General features: G+C 45.8%; 1 protein-coding gene across 1 annotated transcript in view; it reads left to right on the top strand.

The window, feature by feature from the left end:
* Positions 1–12845: 12845 nt before the first annotated feature.
* SHB (SH2 domain containing adaptor protein B) overlaps positions 12846–24800 on the top strand; it is a 131597-nt gene continuing 119642 nt past the window's right edge. Inside the window, 3 exon segments of the mRNA XM_033172933.1 lie at positions 12846–13334; positions 13337–13398; positions 13400–13931. Coding sequence (XP_033028824.1) covers positions 13224–13334; positions 13337–13398; positions 13400–13931 — 705 coding nt within the window. The 5' untranslated portion in view covers positions 12846–13223.

Below are 24800 nucleotides of genomic sequence, written 5' to 3'. Positions count from 1 at the left end.
GCTTGAACAACAAATATGTGCAGTATTCTAAAGAAGAATGCAATTTGTGCTGGTGCTTAAGGTAACACCAGAAAGAAAGAAAGAAAGAAAGAAAGAAAGAAAGAAAGAAAGAAAGAAAGAAAGAAAGAAAGAAAGAAAGAAAGATTTTTGCATTGGTCTTTTGTAGTGCGATATTGGGTTGTATTCAACTCAAAGTAAATCTATTAAAATTAACCAACTTAAGCTATTCATGCTGATTAACTTCAACAGGTCTACTCTGAGTAGGGCCAGCAATGAATACCATGCATTGTCCCCTCTCAAGCCCCTGTAGTACTTTCTGGACTGTATGCAGAAAGCTTCACTCCCTGACTGCATGAACAACCCAATTTGGAAATGTGATGGAGCTGGCTCACTTTTTTAAATTCTGCTATACCGAGTCACTGATTTCATCATTCAAATTGTGTGCATGCAAAATTAAAGTCTTCCTTCCTGTGCATCTTCCTGTTTGATTCCTTGCATGCATGACTCCATGCTGTAACAGAAACAAACTTCCAGAGTTCAAAGTAATGCATCGGGTTTCCTTAATTACTGGGCAGCTTTTGGCTGCTCAATAATAAGTGGGTTGTGCTGTAATTGGTGTGGTGTATCACCGAACAGTCACTGAAAGGCAACATGTTGTAATTATACATTTATGAGAAATGTCACTGGCTTATCGCACCAGGGAGAGATAACATCTCCTTGTGTTATGCGCTGCTAATGTGGGAGCAAGTAACAAGCCTAGGCCACCCATGCATTCTCTTCCCATGGTTTGCAGGCTGTTACCCATTTTAGATGTTTCAGAAGCAAGACTGTGCGCATATACTTTTACTGACCCTCCAGAAGCTAGAACAGGGACTGTGGATAGAGAACTCTGAATTTAGTAATAGTAGAAATAGCAAAATGGCATCATTTCCCATCTAAATTAGGCTGATGCAATGCCGAACGCTAACCAGGGATGGATCTACAGGGGGGGGCACTATAAATAAGTCATTAAATTGTTATATCAAAAGAAAAATATCTCTATGGGAAATCGTACAGAAAAGCTTTGTGCTCTACAGCGCCATCTGGTGTTGCATGTTTGTAACGCTTTTTAAGTGCTGTTGTGTGTTGCTGTTTTTTCTAATGTAGCTGGATCCCAGGAGTGGGTTTTTCTGTGCAAGACTGTGAGCGTAGTTCAGCCCTGGGAGCTGGGCTGCAAATCTGCTCAGAGCCACCCTGTTCTTTAATGCTAACTGTATGTGTTTGGCACTTGGCTCCGAATGGCTTCTAGTAATAAACTAGAATAAAAGCATTACAGTGGTACCTTGGTTCTCAAACTTAATCTGTTCTAGATGTCTGTTCCAAAACCATAGCGTTCAAAAACCAAGGAGCGTTTTCCCATAGAAAGTAATGCAAAACGGATTAATCCATTCCAGACTTTTAAAAACAACCCTAAAACAACAATTTAACGTGAATTTTACTATCTAACGAGACCATTGATCCATAAAATGAAAGCAATAATCAATGTACTGTACTATAAAACAAATAAGACAGTATTGTAGATGATAAAAAATAAAATTGAATTTTTTTCTTAACTGCACTGATGGTAGTCATTGTTTGGATGGGGGGCTTTTATCCATTTCCACAGTCACACAATCAATCAATCAATCAATCAGTAGCTGAACTGGGATCCACACAGTCACAAAAACAAATTAACTGAAAAAGCCTCAAAACAAAAAACGCAAAATAGCAAAAAACAAAAGCACCAAATATCACCTTAGAACACTGCAATCAGAAACAGAAGGCTTGAATTACAATTTGGGGGGGGGGGGTGCAAATTTGCAGCCCAACAGGAAATACAGGGGGACTCAAAGCGGAGCACATTCGGCTTCCGGAAAAAAGTTTGAAAACCGGAACACCTACCGTACTTCCGGTTTTGCAGCGTTCAGGTTCCAAGTTGTTCGTGAACTAAGCTGTTGAAAAACCGAGGTACCACTGTACAGTGCTACCTTAGTTTGCAACCTTTTGGATTACAACCGTTTTGGATTACAACCACGTCAAACCCGGAAATGCGTGTCCCTTTTTGGGGATTACAACCCTTTTTTTTTCTTTTTCTTTTTTGGAGGCCCCATTGGCGAAAGCGCACCTTGGGTTACAACCTGTTTTGTTTTACAACCGGACCTCCGGAATGGATTATGGTTGTAAACCAAGGTACCACTGTACTGGCTTCTGGTTATAAACAAAGTAGACCCACGCAGTGGGAAACGGTGCAACCAGAACTTCTCCCATCCATCCCTTGCCAAGTCCTGCTGTTGTCCCATCTCTCTCCTTCCACAAGTATCGCACGGCAGGCAAAAGAGGGAGCCGAAAGGTGACAAGACCTGTGACAAAACAGTTTGCAAATGCATCTGGGGAATGGAAAAGGTGTGTGCGCACTCCCTGGGTCATGGCCCTATGATTCAATACATTCAATATAGCATACTGCCTGCGTGCCATTAATATGGAAAAGCTCCCAAGGATTTACTCCACCTTCATATGGTTGTTCCTTTAAGCCCATGTACAAGAAAATCAGCAGCCACAGAGCTGAGTACAGGACAAATCTGAACTTTCTGGAGTTGTGTTTACATGCTGCCCAAAAGGACAACAAGAGGTGGGCAGAATGTTTGTTGAAAATTAAATAAATGTAGCAAATGCCCCAAAGCAGCCTTTTTTCAGAAAAAAACACATTTGATGCCAAATTTTAACCACATAAAACAGGCAACACTCACATAGTTTGGTGCCAAGTGCAGATTTCTCAGAGTTTGGAATCATTAGGTACATGTTCTCTGCAATTGTAGGCTTCTTTATGTTGTATATGACTGTCTACATACTCCTCGGAGCCTCTTTCTGCCGGTTGTTTGGCCTTCTCCCATCTCTGCTGCTAATAGTGGATGGAGAAACTCAGCCAGCACTTAAGCAGCCAGCAGGGCAATCAATAATCACTTGACATGAAGGCAGCAGCTGAGCAAGGATTGGGGAGTGCGTGCGGGGAGCTACCAACCCCAGAAAGGGTTAACATACACTTGTGAAAATGAGCCACTATAATCAAATACCAAACTGAGGCCTAATGGAACATAGGGAGCAGCATTATACCGAGTTAGACCTTACTTAGTTAGGAGCCAACTACTAGGGACTGAGGTGGCGCTGTGGGTTGAACCACAGAGCCTAGGGCTTGCTGATCGGAAGGTCGGTGGTTTGAATCCCCGCGACGGGGTGAGCTCCCGTTGCTTGGTCCCTGCTCCTGCCAACCTAGCAGTTCAAAAGCACGCAGTGCAAGTAGATCAATAGGTAGGAAGGTAAACGGCATTTCCATGCGCTGCTCTGGTTCGCCAGAAGCGGCTTAGTCATGCTGGCCACATGACCAGGAAGCTGTATGCCGGCTCCCTCGGCCACTAAAGCGAGATGAGCACCGCAACCCCAGAGTCGTCTGCGACTGGACCTAACGGGCAGGGGTGCCTTTACCTTTACTAGGGACTGAGAGCCCTTTGGACTTCCCAATAAAATATTTGAAGCCCCAACCCCAGTTGATGCCCATTGCCATTCAAATGATGTTTGTGTGCTGTGCCTTGTCTTGTGCATCTTCCCGTTTGATTCCTTCTACGCATGACTCCATGCTTTCAGAGTTCAAAGCAATGCATTGGGTTTCCTTAATTAGCAGGCAGCTTTTGGCTTACTTACCTTCCCACCCCTTGTGTCATAGCATGGGGGGGGACCATAGGGAAGGTTGCCCTGGGCGCAAAATTGTTAGGGGCGCAAAATGCAGCTGGTCACTGCTGTCACTGGACTATGTTGAAAAAAGCTTCTCCATGTGAACCAGGAAGTGACCTCTCCAGACAACGGAATGACTCCTCTCTCTATGGCTGCGATCCTCTGGGTAACGCAGATGCCCTTAGGCATCCTTCATCCATTTCCCTCCCACTAACCCACTCTCTGTGTGGCCCCGGGCGCTGGCAATGCATGCTATGCCACCACCACCCCATATTTCATTCAAGTTGGCACCCCTGCATGTAGCTTTATATCATTCACACTGACTAGCATCAGCTAGCCAGGTTGTCAGACAGGGGGGGGTCTCTTTCAGCCCTATTAGAATAATAGGACTTGTTCTGAATAAGATAAGAAACATGGGGAGCTGCCTTATACGGAGTCTTTCACGCCATCAGCACATCTAGCTCAAAATACTCCATCGGGTGACTGGAAGTAGCCGCCAAGACCATATATCACTGGTCATGAAAGACCTACATGGCTCCCTGTATGTTTCCGAACACAATTCAAAATGTTGGTGCTGACCTTTAAAGCCCTAAACGGCCTCGGCCCAGTATACCTGAAGGAGTGCCTCCACCCCAATCGTTTAGCCTGGACACTGAGGTCCTCCTCCGAGGACCTTCTGGTGGTTCCCTCACTGCGAGAAGTGAGGTTACAGGGAACCAGGCAGAGGGCCTTCTTGGTAGTGGTGCCCGCCCTGTGGAACACCCTCCCATCAGATGTCAAGGAAATAAACAACTATCTGACTTTTAGACGATATCTGAAGGCAGCCCTGTTTAGGGATTTTTTAAATGTTTGATGTTTTATCGTGTTTTTGGTGTTCTGCTAGGAGCTGCCCAGAGTGGCTGGGGAAGCCCAGTCAGATGGGTGGGGTATAAATTATTATTATTATTATTATTATTATTATTATTATTTCAAACAGGGAGGCTCTCCCATTCTTACCTGGAAATGCTGAGGGCAGAGCCTCAGGACTTCTGTTTGGAAGTTGGATCCTCTTCCTTTATCACATTCCCCTAAAGGATGATGCTGGAATAACATCATTTGCTGCATGCTTTAAAAACAGCAACAGATGTAGCATAGAATTGTGGAGCTGTTAGAAGGGACTCCGAGCAAGGGTCAACAACCCCCTGCAATGCCATCCCTGGGGGGGCTTGAACCACCAACCTTCTGGTTAACGGCCAGATGCACTGACCAGTTGCGCCACCAGGGAAGTCAAAGGATTAGGTAGCAGTGGGGTGTTTAGTTTATTTCTCCAAAGGGGAAAGCACCTAGACGCCCAGGCATTTTGTACAATCTCAAAGGTGCTTTGTTCTACAATATATTGCTTCATATTCATGTTCTTTCTTCCTGTTTAAGGGCATGGCCCAAGATGGGAACAGTGATGCTAAATGGGCACAGTTCATGGAGAGGAGGGGTGGGGCTACAACACTAAGAGTAGTCACTTGCAAGAGATGCCACCCATCCCCTCCCACAGACACACACAGAGAGAGAGAGAGAGAGCTGAAAGGCAAGACTGAGAAGAGAGAGATTTGAGGATTAAAACTCAAGAGTCTTGGAAGAGTTCTTTTGTCTTCTGACAGTGCCTGTTTGACCAGACCAACACTGGGCTGGTTGTTACTGAATTGCACAACTTTCCTGTTGCTTGCCATCTGCTGGCATGAGATGGGTTGCTCTACCTACAGTGTGATTTACACCCACAGCTGTCATGTTCAGCCTATGCTTCTGACTTGGAGTTGGTGCAAGGCATTATTTCAGGAGGGGGAAATGATCTTTGGAAACCTCATGAGAGCAGTGAACTTGCTCAGCTACCGGCACAACAGCTTATTTATTTATTTATTTATTTATTTATTTTAATTTTCGCTAACTTTACAATCATTTTGACATTTCAAAACTTGACTTCCTTCCCCCTCTTTCTGTGGCTCCTTAAATTTATTTTTAATATCTTCCGCATATCCAAATTAACTTAATTTGCTCATTTATTCATCTTCTTTAAATATATACGCTTATGAAACTGCAGGTTATTACAATAATCCTGCCAATGTTCTTATCTGTCAAGGAAATAAACAGCTACCTGACTTTTAGAAGACATTTGAAGGCAGCCCTGTTTAGGGAAGTTTTTAATGTTTGAAGTTTTATTCTGTTTTTAGTCCTGTGTTGGGAACCACCCAGAGCGGCTGAGGAAACCCAGTAAGATGAGTGGGGTATAAATAATAAAACTGTTGTTGTTGTTGTTACTATCTGTTTACAATTTATCTGTAAATATTCAATAAACTATTTCCATTCTTTTATAAAACGTTTGTTATCTTGATTTCTTATTCTTCCGGTATGTTTCACCATTTCTGCATATTTCATAAGTTTTTGTATCCATTCTTCCGTTGCTGGGATTTCTGCTTCTTTCTGTTTTGGGCCAAGTAACATTCTTGCTGCTGTTGTAGCATACATAAATAAGTTTCTATACAGTTTAGGTAGTTCGAGACAGCAACTCTTCTGATAATAGGAGATCGCAACAGTTACTGCAGTTAAAAACAACTTTTTTATGATTGAAGAAGCCCAGTTCAAAACATTATCCATTCTTCAGTCAATACACAGCTCTACTGAGCAGGCCATGCTTCTGTGCACAAGCACTTATTTGCAAAGTGGCACATGCCTGAGGAATCCAGTCTTTGCACATTCCTGTACAAACTAGCCTGATCCACATCTCCTGGACAAAGGTGCAGATCAGAACATGGTTATCCCCTGACTTTTGCACTCCACATGCCAAAATATATCAAAATGCATTTGAAAATGCATATTTTGAAAGAACATCAGTTTAGAAGTGCATTTTTAATATTGGGGGTTTTTTTTGGAGGGGGTGCAGATTATGTTTTCGAAGTATAAATTAAGGTGGAAACAGGATGGAAGGGATTGATGAATGAGCACAGGCAAAAGTGGCACAGGCTGGAAAGAGACAGATTCATTCATCCCTATGGCAGCTCTTGGATTCAGCAGCTTTGCAGCTATAATCAAAAAGCCTGGCTCACGCATGCAACTTGATGTCATCATCGTCAAGGTACATGTTGCAGGTGTGGCTGAGCCATTGCAGCAATGCCACTGACAGCATTTTCATGTGACCCGGCTCTGTCACCACAGTCACAAAGCTTTTCAGTGGGGTAAGTTCACACAGTCAGCTGCTGGTTACTAAGTCAACAGTAATGAAATATAGGACAACCAAGTGATGTACAATGCATGAGTGAATCAACCTGCCCATTATTTTACTGTGCAATATGGGAATTTCATTTGCCCTAATTGACTTTTTAAAAACCCAATCGTTTGCCTTGCAGCTCATGTAAAGAAAGTTCATTTATCCCCTTCAGTTGGGCTTGCCGATCAGAAAGTCGGCAGTTCGAATCCCCGTGACGGGGTGAGCTCCCGTTGCTCGGTCCCTGCTCCTGCCCACCTAGCAGTTTGAAAGCACATCAAAGTGCAAGTAGATAAATAGGCACCACTCCGGCGGGAAGGTAAACGGCATTTCCGTGTGCTGCTCTGGTTCGCAAGAAGCGGCTTAGTCATGCTGGCCACATGACCCGGAAGCTGTCTGCGGACAAACGCCAGCTCCCTTGGCCTATAGAGCGAGATGAGCGCGCAACCTCAGAGTCGTCCACAACTGGACCTAATGGTCAGGGGTACCTTTACCTTTACCATTATCCATTAGCTACAGCTTGTAGGTAGGTAGATGAGATTGTTGTTGTTGTTGTTCAGTCGTTCAGTCGTGTCCGACTCTTCGTGACCCCATGGACCAGAGCACGCCAGGCACGCCTATCCTTCACTGCCTCCCGCAGTTTGGCCAAACTCATGTTAGTAGCTTCGAGAACACTGTCCAACCATCTCATCCTCTGTCGTCCCCTTCTCCTTGTGCCCTCCATCTTTCCCAACATCAGGGTCTTTTCTAGGGAGTCTTCTCTTCTCATGAGGTGGCCAAAGTACTGGAGCCTCAACTTCAGGACCTGTCCTTCTAGTGAGCACTCAGGGCTGATTTCTTTGAGAATGGTCCATGGGACTCTCAAGAGTCTCCTCCAGCACCATAATTCAAAAGCACAATTCTTCGGCGATCAGCCTTCTTGATGGTCCAGCTCTCACTTCCGTACATTACTACTGGGAAAACCATAGCTTTAACTATACGGACCTTTGTCGGCAAGGTGATGTCTTTGCTTTTTAAGATGCTGTCTAGGTTTGTCATTGCTTTTCTCCCAAGAAGCAGGCGTCTTCTAATTTCGTGACTGCTAAATTTCTAGCCATATACAAATGCTTTCTTCTGGGAAAACAATGATCATGCAGAATCCTCCTATCTATTCCATAAATTGCACAAGAAATTAACTCTTTGGTTTCTTTGGGTGTGATCAAGCCCAAAATGAAGCATTTATTAAGCCCCACTGGAAGTCAGGAGAGAGTTAAGTATTTGCCTAAGTCTCTCCCAATAAGATTGAAAAGCTTTTCATGTTGGCTGGAAGGAGCTCTTTGTGACCTGCCAACTTTTTTTGTTCCTCCTACAGTAACACCTAAAAGTTTTCAGCTGGAGCCAAGCTTTATTGTCCTGCAGCAGCAGAGAGCAATTCATTCTTGGCTGTCCCTAAACTCTTAATTGAAATGCAGCTCAAACTGAATGGGGATTAAGGGTGGATTCCCTCCACTACAAAAAAAAAGAAGAAGAATTGTCTTCCCTTTGGTGCTATAGCAATTGTTTGATGTTTACACATTGACACTTCAGCAAATGTTTGGATTAAGTGTTGTATTCCTGTTTAACACCCTAGCTGGGGGTAGGAAGTAGAATTCATTCTTTGGATGCCTGATAGCCTTAGTTCTCACCTTGTTAACTTTCAAAAGGATAGCTGCTGTCTCTTTCAGGAGAGCCAGAATCCTGGAGCTCCTTAAAGATTAACACACATTATTATGGCTTTTGTAAGCTAAAAGCAATTTCAACTGCTTTGATCTTTTTATAAACTGCTTTGAGGGTTGTTGTTGTTTTATAATCAAGTGGTATATACATTTAATTCGAGAAAGAAATTAGATGGTCACTGTGAGAACAGGACGCTGGACTAGATGGGCCATTGACCAGATCCAGAAGACTCTTCTTACTTTCTTAACACACACACACACACACACACACACACACACACACACACTTGCACATTCTTGATCTGTCTATCTGCTCACTGGCTCGCAAAAATACATAGCATCCAAATGCATTTCAAGCCTATATGTAGCTTCTTGTCGAGTGCTAATAGTAAAACAGATAGTAATGTACAAATTATAATGTAAAGTGAGATGTGTTTTCAAGATGAGGCTGGAATCCTATGAGTACATGCATTGGTTGGTTGCACTGTGATATGATTGCGTTGTGAGTTTCCCCACCTCCACTGCCATGCATCTTCAGGAGAAGAAAAGGCTAAGGAGTAAACAAATCCGGAGTGAAGTTCTGAAGACAGTTAGATGACGTCTGGTACGCTTCCTTCTGGCAACTACTGAAACCAAGCTGGTGCCAAACATATTTCTCTGCTTTCCTTTAGACTGAGAGGAGGGTCTTTCTTATTGTCTGGGCAGCACAGGACCTCCAGACACACTGCTCTGACTTGTGCCCTGGGGAGGTCACTTTGGTGCTGCTAACACCGTGCATTGACTTCACTCTTGAAGGCCCACACACCATTGTCTCTCAAGACAGATGGATGCCAACAAACAACAGCTCCCATGTCATTGGGCTACCATTGGATAAGCATTTGTCATGGGGTATTTCTAAATGTTATAATGGAGTTCCCATGGAGCATCTATTGCATATCTCAGCCCTAGAAATGCAACGGAGATGGAGACCCATAGAAGAAGAAGAAGAGTTTGGATTTGATATCCCGCTTTTCACTACTCGAAGGAGTCTCAAAGCGGCTAACATTCTCCTTTCCCTTCCTCCCCCACAATACTCTGTGAGGTGAGTGGGGCTGAGAGACTTCAGAGAAGTGTGACTAGCCCAAGGTCACCCAGCAGCTGCATGTGGAGGAGCGGAGACGCGAACCCGGTTCCCCAGATTACGAGTCTACTGCTCTTAACCACTACACCACACTGGCTCTCAACTTTCATCAGCGATAGCTGGCATACCCAGTGGAATGAGATTGGGGAAGTTGTTGTTCAACAACATCTGGAAGGCCACACATCCCCGAGTCCTTCCACACAGCAATTGGGAGCTGTATTGATCACAGTCCTGACTTGATTTGTTAGGATTGCGCCATAATTGTCGCACATGCTCTTCATTTTATTTTTTTAGTTTTTGCAGAGGGGGTGACATTTTCATGCTTTAGTATAATTCCACAAAGCCCTTTTCAAACAGAACCACAAATATATGAAGGATAGGCGTGCCTGGCGTGCTCTGGTCCATGGGGTCACGAAGAGTCGGACACGACTGAACGACTGAACAACAACAACAAAAAGCAGATGTAGTTCTAAGCAGTTCCTTCCCCTGTTAGACACCTGTTATGTGTCTGAGGTTTTAGAGTGGGCCTGTTTTTGCATCATCCCAAATAAAATAGTCTAGCACAATTCACATTACCCACTCCCCCAGGGCACAAAATAACCTTTGCATCGAAGAATGGCCTTGCACTGTTTTTCTGCCTGTGTGTTGCTTTTTCTTCCATTTTAAATATGCATGCCTTTTGGGTTCTCAGTTGCATTTCATGAAGTCTTTCACTGCTGTGGTGCACGATTAAAGAATACACTCTCAGCAGCATTTTGCCTAATTCCGTCAAGAGCTGATATTTGGTAATTTCATTTTCAGGGCCAGAGAAAGCGCCAGAGATGATGGGAAGTAAGAGAGGGAATCGAAGGAGGCTAAATGAGCTCTAAAAGGAAAGCAACATTGTTAGAGCAGCCTCTGAGTATTTTATGAGAGAGTAATGGTTTGAAAAGAGTGCAAGCTAAACTGGGTGAGTGGCAGAAGAATGAGCATCCATTAGAAACGATCGCAGGCGGAATTACCAACGAATTAAACTCAAGAAGCTTTTTCAAGGCAAAGGCCAGAGCTCGCTGCAAAAGAAGAGGTTGGTGGAGGAAGGCAAATGAGCTGGGAGATTGCTACCAAGGCTCAATAAAGAATGCCAAAAGGCATTTTAAAAAGTGGGGCACAGAGTTCATATGAAGAAAACGACACAAGGGAAGGGGAAACGCAGAAGACTGGAGAGTCAGTCAGTTGCAGTTCCTTTCTGATTATTGTTCCAGTTCAGAAACTGTTTTTCTACTAGCATTTCGTTCTAAATCCTGTCCCCCATTTCTGCACAAGTGCAGTTTTCACCATTCTTAAATTTGGTAACCCCCCGCCCTGAATCTGTTGGCCTCTATACTCGCATTCCCAGTGCAGTGAGGGGGAAAAGTATTTGATCCCCTGCTAAATTTGCCCTCTGGCGAAGAAATGACCAGTCCATAATTTTAATGGTAGGTTTAATGTAGCTGTGAGAGACAGAATAACAACAGGAAAACCCCCAGAAACCCAGAAGACAAAAGTCAGAGATTGATGTGCATTATAATGAGTGAAATAAGTATTTGATCCCCTATCAACCAGCCAATGTCAGGCTACCTGGTATCTTCACTGTATGTAATGAGCTGAGATTAGAAGCACCTGCTGTAATCCCAGCTCATTACAGTACCTGTACAAAAGACACCTGTCAACAGAAGCAATCAATCCAGCAGATTCCCAAGTAGCCACTATGACCAAGACCAAAGAGCTGTCCAAGGATGTCAGGGACAAGATTGTAGACCTACACAAGGCTGGACTGGGCTACGAGACTATTGCCAAGAAGTTTGGCGAGAAGGTGACAACAGTTGGTGCAATAATTCGCAAATGGAAGAAACACAAAGTAACTGTCAACCTCCCTCGGTCTAGGGCTCCATGCAAGATCTCATCTCGTGGAGTTGCAATGATCAGGAGAACGGTGAATTGCAAATCCAAGACATCATGTGAGGGCAGGGCAACTCAGGCCTCTAAATCTAGGGGGCCTCACAAGCCTACCCTCTCCCCAGTGCCACAGTCTTCCCTCTCCCAAAATTGTAAACCCAAGACTTCATGCAAGGGCAGGGCAACTCAGGCCTAGCAACTATGAGACTCAGGGCTAGCCAGTGGGGCCCAATTTGAAGCAGTGGGGCGCAACTTGAATTTTTTTTTAAAAAAATTTTTTGGTAAGGCCCCAGTTCACAGCTGCCACAGTCACTTAAAGACTCACTGTAAAAACCATGTTTATGGAAGACAATCTTAGTGATCGCCAAAGAAGTAGTAGTATGTGCACTGCTCTCCATGCATGGAGAAAGCAAGGCCCCTTCCTGCTTAAAGTGCACTGATACTCATCAGTGATTCCAATGCTGTTTATTTCAGCATCTATCTCACCTAACCAAGCATTCTTCAATGCAGACTGTCTGCCTTTAAAATATTTTTTTAATAGAATATTGCTTGAAGGAATTTTTCTTCCATTGTTTTGGTGTTTTTTTAAAAAAATAAAAATAAATAAATAGCAAGGCTACTCTGTGGATCTGGGCAGAGGTTTTGGTGACCACTGATGCTAGCCAATCAGTGTTGTATACGGCCAACTTCTGCTGCAAAGTGGCACTTGGAAGTTCGATCCCGGGTAAGGAATTAGTCGTCTGAATATAGCACAGAAGCACAACTGCCAAAACGGCAGGTTTACATTCCACCTCGGAGAGAGAGAGTGAGTGAGAGAGATCCCGGAGACCTGCAGTGGCAGCGGGTGGGCAACAGCCTTTCAGCAGGGAGGTGGTGGAAATCCCTTCCAACAGCAACGAAGCAAATCCACTGGCTGGCGAAAAAGCGCACCCAGCCAGACAGCTCATTGGTCCGGCCTCTTCCCTTCGCCGCTGCCGCCGCCGCCGCCACGAGGAAGGGGGGTGGCTCTCGGTGCAATTGGCGCCTCCCCGCCGCCGGTGCGCGCTGAGCGCAGGCCAAGCTGCAGCAAGCGAGCGCCGTGCGCGCGCGAGGGAGAGAGAGACAGAGAGCGCCAGGCGACGGCGGCGGCGGCGGCGAAGGCGAAGAGAGAGTCGCGGGCAGCCCCGGTGCGGAGGGCAGGGCGGCCGGACGGCAAAGGCGGAGCCGCGCCTGCGTGCGTCAGGCCCCCGCTGTGGCAACTCGGCAAAGTTCCGCGGAGGCTGGGCGAGCGGGCGCCTGGGAGGAGAGCCGAGAGCGAGCCGGAGCTCGGGCAGGAGGACTCAAGGCGCTTTCCCCGGCGCGCACGGGGAGCGCGCCGAGGAAAAGTTTGTGGCGCGGGCGGCGGAGCTGTGGCGCCGGCTTCCCATGGAGGGAGCGCAGCCCGAGCCGGAGAGAGGCAGCAGCAGCGGCGGCGCGCAGCCCTGAGCGGCAACGGCGGCGACCGGTTCCCGAGGTGTCTCCATGGTGTCCCCTTGTCGCCATGGCCAAATGGCTGAATAAGTACTTCAGCCTGGGCAACAACAAGACCAAGAGCCCCCCGCAGCCGCCGAGGCCGGACTACCGGGACAAGCGCAACGGCACGGCGGGCGCGGGCGGCGCAGGGCACCACAACCACCATCACCACCACAACAACAGCCACCACCACAGCCACCACCACACGTCGCCGTGCTTCCCGCGCCACGACACCAGCGACCTGCTGCGCGCCTACCGCGCGCAAAAGGAGCGCGACTTCGAGGACCCCTACAGCGGGCCCGGCTCGTCGCTGCGCAAGCTGAGGGCGCTCTGCCGCGCCGAGTACTGCGCGCCCGAGGAGCTGCTGGTGGAGCCGCCCGGCGGCGGCGGCGCCGGCCCCAAACCCTTCTCGTCGGCGTCGTGCTGCGGCGGAGAGGGCGGCGGCACCAGCGGCAGCAGCCCGGCCGTGGCGTCCGCTTCGCCGCAGCTCTTCCGCAGCCACAGCGAGCGTCGAGCGGCCACGCCGCCCGACGCCGCCGTCAAGTACATCTCGCCCAAGCACCGGTTGATCAAGATCGAAAGCGGCGAGGGCGGCAAGGGCAGCGGCAGCGGCAGTGGCGGATCCCCCGTCACCTGGAGCCCGTCGGGAAGCGGCCACAAGAAGCTCAACAAGTGCCCCGAGCAAGCGGAGGGGGGCAGCGGCGGCAGTGGCGGCTCCGGCACCAAGAAGGAGAAAGTAAGTGAGCTTGTCAGCCTGCTGGAAACCCGTCTGCCTGGTTCGCGAGGGTAGTGGCGCTTGATTTCTCCGCACCTGGCGCTGATTCACACGTGCATTCCTTCCCCGATCGCGGTGCGCTTGTTGATTGGCAGGTGAATGTGGGAACGGGCTTAAATGGGGAGTGAGGTGACCCGGAAGCTTCCGTCCATAGGAACCAACAACTCCCAGGGGCCGAGGTGCCTTCGCTGCCACACCAATAAAATATTTGAGCCACCCCCCCCCCAAGTTGATGGGCATTGCCATTCAAATAGTGTGATCGATTATGCAGGGCACCTGCCCCCCCCCCGCATATTTTGTTGAAGCTGGTACCCCTGCTTCCATCTGGGGGTGGTGTGTTTAGTGATGGCTCATTCGCACATGTATAGTCATAGGTGACTCTGCTCTTCTTGAATGGCAGCTGAATGGGAGACCTCCTGTTGAAAAGCAGAGCATTTGAGGTGATGTGAAAGAACCATTCCCTGGTGATAACTCTGTTCGGTGCCCATTTGAATGTGTAAATGCACCCTCCTTGTTGTGGCTTTCATCAGATGATTGGCATGCTTGTGTGAACCAGTGTTGTGCATCTGCCTCTCACTGTTGCACTCTTATCTAGTCACACTCTGGAACATAAAAGTGCTACTGACCAGACAGGGATGAACAGAGAGGATTAACGTGGTAGGGAATGTATTCAGAGACTCTCTGCTTATGACAGACCAGTTACAACACCAATAAACTATTGTGGCTTTTGAACATAGTAAGACCCCCAACTTGCTCAAAGAAGGGGCTTGGCTTGGTGAGGTTTCCTTGAAGCTCTTTGTGTAGAACAGACTGGGAAATAATCTTGTCTCTGTATTTTATCAGTCTAGTAACCCTCTTTCCTCAAGGAACTGACATGGTTTGTCTTTGTCCCAAGTGATCCTCACAATTGCTGTTGGGTAGGTTAGGCAAAGAGGTGGTGACTTTTTCCCAGGCCCATCCTGCAAGCTCATGGCTGAGTCAGGATTTGTAGCCATAGCCTTCCCTGCCCAGGTCTAGCATACTATCCACTAGCTATCTCCCATGTTGGTTTGCCCAGCTAAACTCCTGTACAGTATTTGCACAGTTCTGTAAAGCAATGTGCATTAGGCAGGTGACTGTTGTTGTCTTTGTGCTGCAATAGAGACTTCTGTATTTAAGGATCTGTTTTTAAATGTATATATATAGTCAACAAATACAATTCAAACAATCATAATTGGTGAGGAACAGCTGCTCAGTTAGCACTGGCAATTTTTGAGCATTGGTGACTAGTTTCCTTTATTGTTCTTAGCTTTCTTTCCAAGTGAGAGAAGGTGGAGCATTCAAAGCAGAGATGTCAGTTTTCTCACAAGCGCACTTTCTTTAAGTAAGTGCCGGTTATTAAGTCTGTTACACCCACCCAGACAATTCCAGCTCCAGCACCTATTACACAGCCGTCAAATCTAGAAACTCTATTGTGTAGTGTGTGCATACATGTGTGGCTTGTTTATTGACCCAGCCCTCTTCTGGCTTAGGCACTGCCTGCATCCTTTCCTTAAGCAAGAGAGAGCACTTCAACTATTTGTCTTTCCTCTCTTTTCCGGGGGGGGGGGGGGACCCATGTTAACAGCAGAGCTTCTAAGTGGCATTTTTTTTCAGGATGGTGCTGCAGCTCAGCTTGGGAACCAGACCTAAACATTTCAGGCTTAGCAGGTCTTTGAGCGACTGTTCTCGTTTTGTGATGGGTAAATCACAGTTGTTGCCAGTTTTGTCTTCCTTCACACTGTGATTGGATAGGTCTGAATTCAAGAACTTTTCGACCACACAGAGAATGAGATGCTAGGGTTACTCTGGTCAGCTCTTAAGACAGTCTTGGGGACATGAAGGGTGAGGGAGAATGGTGCATGGCCAGTGGTTCTTTGGCCTTTTCCTGTGCAGCAGGACAAGTTGCCCTGTGACTCAGCTGCTTTTTATATCTGGCCAACTGAAAGCTAGCTTCGACTCCCTGCAATTGTGTCAAGGGTATGCAACAGATAGTGGTTGTGTTTTCAGATCTGTAAAAGAGAAAAGACATTTTAATCCCTCAGATAAAGCACTAAGGAAATAGGGCTTGTTTGTACGGCAATAACCTGAGTCATATGCAAAGTACTTCTAACTGCTTGAGTCAGTACTGACGCTCTCTGTTAAGGGATTTTTTTTTTAAAAAAAGGGTGTGAATATCTAGGCATTTTAAGGGTAGGTCTGCTGTCGCATGATTGTGTATAATTTTTGTGCCAGCAAACGTAAGAGAGAAATGATTTAATTGGTTTGGGTATTATGGCAAACTGGCCCGTGTAATCTGCAGTTTAAGTAAAACCTTAGAATCAGAGGCATATTTGAAGATGAATGTTCACAGTCCCAGCCCTGCACTTTTGAGGTTCAAATCTGAAGTTTTCAAAACATGCTTATATCCCAGGAGAAAGAGTTTTGTGGCCTGTTTTGTGGCCTGATGATTCAGATGACTTCTAAAGTTGATAATCATGCAGATAACTCTGAAACAATCTGAAGTAATAGACGGTTTCATCACCGCTTGAGCAGGATCCAAGGAGCAGCTTTAGGCAAGGGTCTCTTAATTCCTTTTTGACATTTATTTCTTTGAGAAACATATGTTGTGCCTTCAGGGAAACCCTTTCCACATGGACTTATCTGCTGAGGAACTGTTGCATGTCTGCTGTGTTGCAAAGGATTCTGGGGAGTCCTATGACCCACCCCAGTTCATGCACAGGGCTGGAGAGGCCTGTTGATGAAGAAGACGACGACACTCTTACGATCTTTCTTCAAGGACTCTCTAAAAGTAAAATAATATAAAAATTCAGTTAGCATCAATAACTCACATCTAAAAAAGACAGATATGTTGCACTTTAGTTTTTGATGTTCATTTCTCATGGTGCATGTAACTTTTTAGTGTTAGGAGTTTTGCATGTGTTAAGTGGGTTGCATTTAATTTCCCTTTCAGAGTCATGAGCCTCAAAATGCATTGGGCTAAACAGAACATTTCCAGTGCACCTCTGAGGTCTTTAGAACATAAGATGAGCTTGCTGGATCAGGCCAGTGGCTCATCTAGTCCAGCATCCTGTTCTCACAGATGCTTGTGGGAAGGCAGGACCTAAACGCCCTCCCCTCCTGCAATTTCCAGCAAGTGTTAATTCAGAAGCATTGCAGCCTCTGATCATAGAGGCAGAGAATATCCATCATGGCTAGTAGCCATTGACAACCTCCATGAATTTGTTTAACCTTTTCAAAAAGCCATCCAAGTTGGTGGCCACCACTGCCTCCTGTGGCAGTGAGTTCCATAGGTTAACTGTTTGCTGCATGAAGAAGTCCTGTCTTTTATTTGCCCTGAATCTTCCAACGTTCAGTTTTATTGGACGTTCATGATGACCAGTGTTACGAGAGGAGGACAAGAACCTTTTCTCTGCCTACTTTCTGCAGGCCATACATAGAATTATAAACTTTTATCGTGTCGTTTCTTACTCACCTTTTCCTCTAAAGGAAAACGTCCCAAACACTTCAACCTTTCCTCTTAGGGGAGTCGCTCCATCCCCTTTTCTGAACCTTTTCCAACTCTACAATATCCTTTTGAAGCGTAGGTGACCAGAACTGTCACACCATAGATTTGTTGCAATGTCAACAGTTTTCAGTTCCTTTCTTAAACTCTCCTTGTTCCTATGTAGGCATCCTCTGTGCTTTCTACCTCTGGGTTTGCTGGACCTTTTACCACCATCCTCTGAATGGAGAATGTGCCCTGTATTGCTTGCCCAATAATCCTCCTGTAACTAGTTGCACATGGCACCTGAGGCTCAATGCTGCGACTGACAGCATTTCTAGAGTTGCCTGCAAGGTTTCCCTTGAGATCCTTCCGTAGGAGATTGAATGCGGGTCTTTCTGCATACAAAGCAGGCATAGGCAAACTCGGCCCTCCAGATGTTTTGGGACTACAACTCCCATCATCCCTGACCACTTGTCCTGTTAGCTAGGGATGATGGGAGTTGTAGTCCCAAAACATCTGGAGGGCTGAGTTTGCCCATGCCTGATACAAAGCAATCATTTTACATTGCTCTTGTTTTTTGGGTTGGGGTGGAACAAACATGTGTGCACACATGTTTTCAGAGGGCTCAAGTAGATGTAAATATTTGGACTGTGTGCACACGATCGCTTAATTGTATCCAGCAATCGTGGAGGTTTGGGAGGCAGACCAGATAAAAAAAGCAGGGAGAAGCAGATGGCGATAAGTTTGATAGAAATATGCGTAAATAGAGGAAGAAACTCGGTTGTAGAGGTAAGGCAGAGATCAAAGTTGAAAGGACTGTTATCGGTTGCAACATATTTATGTTGCTGAGCTCTTGCAGCGGGAAGGTATAATATCAAAGCAAGCAAACGCTAGAGGCATAAGCAGAAAGCATCTGCTTTGTTCAGAAGTATTTCTACATGTTTACCAAGTGTTGCAATCACCTATAGGTCTAGGACAGCAATGTCCAAACTGGCCTGGAGATGAAGATGCAGTCCCTTTCTGGAGCTGTCAATAAGGTACTGCTGATGTGGAAAGAGAGCCAAGTAGTTTTATAATTGGTGATTTTTGTCCAGGGCAGGAACAGGGAACCTATCGCCTTCCAGATGTTACTGGATTCCAGCTGCCATCACCCTTGGCCATTGGGAATCTTGGCCATTGGGACTCCAAAAACATCTGATGTGCTGGTGGCTCCCCATTTCTGGTTGAGGGAAATAGATCTAATCTATAACCACAGTGTTTTGTGCATTCTAGAAGTCATGGTCTACTACAGGAGCCTTTCCAGAGTTCCTTGGTGAAAATATTAGCATGCATTTTATTTATGAAAGCTTCCCAATTTACATCCTGCCCCAGCAGCTGCAGTGTTTCAGATGTGCAAATCTGGCCCATTATTTTTGGGGAGGAGCTTTCTGCTCTTTTGGTCCTCTCACATCAGGTATCTAGGAAACTCCGTAGAGTATTTTGGATACCCTTTCTTTTAGAAATTGCAGCTGGAAAGCCAGTGTCGTCCTGAACATGGAAGCTCCTGCTTTCAGTGGGATCCATATTTGAATGTGCATTTCCTTTCTAGCCAGCTTGCACAAGAGTTACACATCCTGCTGCTAATTATTTGTTACCCTGCCTGAAATGAATGGAAGGGAATCAGACTGGAATTTGAATATCAGACCATCTTCCTGCAATGGAGGAACTCCCAACTCCAACACTGGAAATAACACTTGCTGGGTTGCCACATTATCTTCATTTCAGAGCCCACTATGGAAGAGGTCCTGCTTGAAGTTAATGCCAGTGCTGTTTGAGCTGTTAAAAGAATTTCGAAGCCAGTCCTGAGTGGAAGGTTGTAGTCAATGGAGGGGCAAGCCTTTGCTGAGAGACACTGGGCCCAGATCATTTATAGGGCTGCTGCTGGCTAGGACTGCTGAGAGTTGTAGTCTGAAACTTCACATTGGGGAAGGCTGATTTGAAAACTGAAAACCAGGATCCTGAAGTGTGTGCCCAGAAGCTAGCTAGCTAGCACTACTGGAGCAAACTGGGAAAACTGCTGGAGCAACAGGCTGGTAGCCATTAACATTCTTCTGACGTGCTGCCATGTGGAAGTGTTGGGTGTGTTCTGGGATGCTCTTTCAGTTTGTATGGGGCCGCCACCCCACACAAGCAGAGTGTTCATGCTAGAGCTTGCCCCAGGATCCTCTTGCCATACGCAGGGGACTCTTGTGGCTTGGCTGAAGCCGAGAGGTTTCACAACAGGCGAAGGGGTGTGGGAAGGTTCCTGTAGTTTAAAAAGCTTCTGATCTCGTGTACATAGTTCTAATCTCTTTTGGGTGGCTTCACACTATAGCAGTGACTTTTTATTCACTAACAGTGGTGGGTGGTAAGAAATTTATTATTGCTGCTGTTACTACCATCACTACTAGTTAGCACTTACATTGCACAGGTGTCGCTGTGGTCTAAACCACTGAGCCTCTTAGGTTTGCCGATCAGAAGGTTGGCGGTTCGAATCCCTGTGAGGGGGTGAGCTCCCATTGCTGTGTCCCACCTCCTGCCAACCAAGCAGTTTGAAAGCACACCAGTCCAAGTAGATAAATACCGGTAGGTGCCGCTGTGGCGGGAAGGTAATCTGCGTGAGCGCCACAACCCTGTAGTCACCTTTGACTGGACTTAATCGTCCGGGGGTCCTTTACTGTTTACCTTTTTTACCTTATATTGCACTTTAGTGTCCAAAACGCTACACATGCAGCAATTACGTTGCTGCTGTCCTTCCAACAATCCTGCAAGGCAGGCCAGTATTATTTCCTCTATGTTACTACTGGAGGGCTGAGGCCGAGAAAAATGGCTTGCTGCTGATTAGCTCATAGCAGAAGCAAGATTTGGACCAGGGACACGTGAAGCCATCTCCTAGGCACTATGCTGTACCCTCATTAATATGCATTTGTGAATTTATTCAAAGAAGCTAGCTAACAGTGCAGTCCTAACCTTGTCCACCCAGAATACCTGGAGTTAAATCCTGTGGAATTCAGTGAATTGTAGCCTGAGTGTTTTACACAGTGCTATTTTTCTAGGAAAAGAAGTGCTGGAACTCACTATAAACACCTTCCTCGATATCTTAGAATGGGAATGGTGCCCACCTGAGAGGTGCCAGAACTGAGTTCCCACAAGTTCCAGCTGAAAAAAAGCCCTGGTTTTACAACAGATTAAAGAGACACATCCCTGTTTAAAGATTGCTGCTGAAGAGCTTAACTATACATTACTGTGAATGTGCATCAGCTGCAGAGTTCCATCTCCCCAGTGATGTTCATTTGTCATGTTGATGTCATAGTGCTCAGCATTTCCCTGACCTCACACCACTTTGTCAGCTGGCGCTTGCAGGATTGGTGGAAATGCTGTGATGTCATGGCGTGCGTCGTCTTTAATGAACTGCTGCCAGGGAGGTGCAGAAAGGAGGCAGAGGCAGCCCAAAGCACCAGTGAGAGCCACTCGGGCCACATTCACACCATACATTTAAAATGCTATGGTGCCACTTTAAATGTTCAAGGCATCCCCCAAGGAATTCTGGGAGCTGCAGGTTTTTAAGGCTGCAGAGAGCTGTGAGGAGGCCCTTATTTTCTCACAGAGATGGAATCCACAGAGTTTCCTAGGAAGAAGGATTGATTGCTAAACCCTTCGGAGAATTCCAGTTCCCAGATACTTCTGAGGAAGCCACGAATGTTTAAAGCGGTGGCATAGTGTTTTAAATACACGGTGTGATTGTAGCCTCAACGGGCAACCACAGTGCAGAGGGAGGAGGGCTGGAAGCAGGGTGGATTTGATTTAAATCACGATTTAAATCAGTAGTCAGTAAGGCTCAGGGCCGATTTAAATAAAAAATAATAATCAGATTTTTAAGATTTAAATCGGATTTTTTTTATTTAAATCAAATCCACCCTGGCTGGAAGGCATCTTATACTCCCCCACCCACTCCAAAAAATCTGGAACCATCACTGGTAGGGAGTGGGGCTGAAGAGGAGACCAGGCTACGTGAGGGAGCATCAGGAAGGGGTATTCATAAAAGCATGGGCTGTGATCGTTTTTTAAAAAAAATTGTAAAACATAAAAAAGAGATTCCTTTTGGGATTTAAGGCAGGGATGGGGAAACTTGTGTCCCTCTATATATGTTATTGAGCTACCATCCCGATCACCCCGATCATGCTGCCTGGGTCTCCCAACAACATTTAGAAGACCACAAGCGCTTCACCCCTGATTTTAAGGAACACAATTTGGGAAAAGGTCTCTCCAGCAGTCTCTTTTTAAAAAGAAGAAAGGAAAGGTCCATTGCAAGGAAAAGGAAATAATGTTACAGGACTAATAGGAAATACAGTACATACATTTATTCTGCCCCAGTGCGAACTTGGGGCACAGATTCAGTGGGGAAGACCCTCCTGTGCAAGCCCCATTAAAATGAATGGGGCACACACACGACAATTCTCTTGCACACACATCTCATTCTTTTCAGTGGGGCTTGGCGCCTGATGGGGTTCCCTGTGGATAGCACACACGTGGCAAATGGTGTAAACCCACATGTCTTGGGGAGTAGAACATGAAAGTATTGGGTGGTGGCACATTTTTAAGGTGATAAATTGCGTCCTGTCTGCATGTAATTCCAAAATAAATCACCTTGTCAGGGTGAAGGAAGATTAAAGCTCTGATAAAATATTTATTGCCATGTCAGTCGTCTACCTTTTGAGTCACTGACTGGAAACACTTAATTCTTTCAAGGAAGTGAGTGATTACATTGGAAATATTCATTCATATTGCAGTGTTTTTTTTTTAAAAAAACCAAGACTTACATTTTACTTTAAAGTGCAGTGCCATTGGCAGGTTAGTGAAATTCTAGAGCATCTGGATACGTAGCACAGCTTCAGAAAAGAAATGAGTGAATGTCATACAAAGCTGAAGTCCTATGAGAGGCAGTGTGGTGTACTGGTTAGAGTGTTGGACTATGAGTGAAAAGACCCAGGTTCAAATCCCCCTCAAGAGACACGCTGGCTATTTAGCCATGATAATAAACATTCACTCAGGACACAAGATGGTACAAAGGCTATAGAGTAACATTTCTTGAAAATAAATCTGCTATTGTGCTATTAAGGTATGAATGAGGCATCTGTTAGCATTTTATTTTTGTCTGAGACCAGGGACATTAAAAAAAAACACACAGAAAAGTTGAATTATTCTCTGAACCATGGAGCAAAGTTTCTCTGAACTCTGAAGACACAGATCCAACAATGGAACTTTCCTTATTTTCCTGTTCAGGGACTTTTGATGATATTTCTGCTAACTTTTGTAGGAGTGGACTTCCTGAGTGTTAGCTATTACAAAGGAGAACTACAAAGCGTTCCTTCGAAGTTTTATCTGCTTCCGCCCCAGTTGTGGCAGTGAGGTGTCTCTGGCTTTTCTAGTGCCAAGCGGGGGGGGGGGGGGGTGGGGCAGCCAGGCAGGCAATGCCAAAATGCAAGTGGTAATGAAAGTAAAAGGCAAGGTAAGGTAAAGGATCCCTGGACGGTTAAGTCCAGTCAAAGGCGACTATGGGGTTTTGGCGCTCATCTTGCTTTCAGGCTGAAGGAGCCGGCGTTTGTCCACAGACAGCTTTCCGGCTCATGTGGCCAGCATGACTAAACCACTTCTGGCACAACGGAACACCGTGACAGAAACCAGAGCGCACGGAAATGCCATTTACCTTTCCTCCACAGCGGTACCTATTTATCTACTTGCACTGGCATGATTTCGAAGTGCTAGGTTGGCAGGAGCTGGGACAGAGCAACGGGAGCTCACCTCATCGTGAGGATTTGAACCGCCGACCTTCCGATCGGCAAGCCCAAGAGGCTCAGTCTTTTAGACCACAGCGCCACCCGCGTCCCCGGTATTACAGTGGAACCTCGAGTTGCGGACGTAATCCATCCCGGAGGCACGTCCGCAACTTAAAGCATTCACATCCAGAAGTACCGCGTCTGCGCAGTGCGATTTGGCGCTTCTGCGCATGCGCGAGGACGCAACTTGAAAAGACGCAACATGAGGTGCGACTGTAAAAGTATATTCTAATGAATGAGGTTAGGTTCAAAGGTGTAAAAAGAAATGTGGAATTTGGCTTATTTGTTTTATTTCCGGGGGGGGGGGGGTTGTATAGCACCTGGGGATGCCATGTGAAAGACAATCTAAAAATATTTAAATACATTTCCTTAATCAATCATTTCTCTAACAGGTTAGGAGTCCTGCATAAGCCAGAGAGATAGAACATGGGATACCACTGCAGCACACACAGTACATGAAGTTTAGAATAAAGGGGTGTTTATTGTTTACTAGGACCTAGACCTTTCTCCAGGTCCACATGTATTTCTTTAATGCTTGATTATATCCCATGAATCTTGTGAGATCCATGAGCGTAGAGGAAGCCATGTATTAGAACTTTAAATGGATCTCCCCCACCCCAAACGCACACACATTTTATCTTCACCACAATATTTTGAGGCTGCATCCACACAATACATTTAAAGCACACACACCCTAGCTAAGAATCCTGGGAACTATGATTTGCTCAGGGTGGTGGGAACTGTAGCTGTGGGAGCAGTAAATTGCAGTTCCCAGGATTCTTTTAAATGTATGGTGTGTAAGCAGAGTTAATAACTGGCCCTGGGCATTCAGTGAGCTGAGTTCTGAACACATGTCTTCCCAGTTCTATGTCCAACACTACCCATTGCTCCATACTGCCCGGACGCTTTTTTGTATGATTCGATTAGAGTCTGTCTTCAGGGATATAGATCACTGTGCCATATATAATATCTGAAAGTTCTTTTATTAGGTACTGATTTATTCCCCATTATTTGAAAGGCAAATCCTTCAAATGCTGAGACAGGCGAAAGACTGTTCCTTTAGGAATATGTGACTTTGATTTAGCAGTGAAAAAATTCATACTCATCCTTCACTGACAAGGAAACTGTGCTTGTGGCAGGTTTATAAGGTGGCCTTGAATAACCTGTCTCTTTTTTAAACAGCTAAAGAATCCAAACTTGTTGGGAAATGAAGCTGTACAAGAAAAACAGGTATTGGATGAATAACCAGGCCCAAACATCTAAGACATCCCAGCGAGGCATTCCAGATGTTCACAATTGCACGATCTCTGCGCAGGTCTCCCAAGTGGAATTTGAGCACAGTTGCAGAACTGTAATCTCTTAGATTATCTTTTTGACAAAAATATGTTAGGAACTCATTGTGGCTGGCTCATTCAACAGTTCCTTGCACTTTGCAGAACTGTGTTGCAATGGAGACCGAAATCTTCTCGG

The sequence above is a fragment of the Lacerta agilis genome, chromosome 16, assembly GCF_009819535.1.
Source record: "Lacerta agilis isolate rLacAgi1 chromosome 16, rLacAgi1.pri, whole genome shotgun sequence".
NCBI classification, from domain to species: Eukaryota; Metazoa; Chordata; class Lepidosauria; order Squamata; family Lacertidae; genus Lacerta; species Lacerta agilis.
This window is presented reverse-complemented; position numbering and strand designations above follow the sequence as displayed.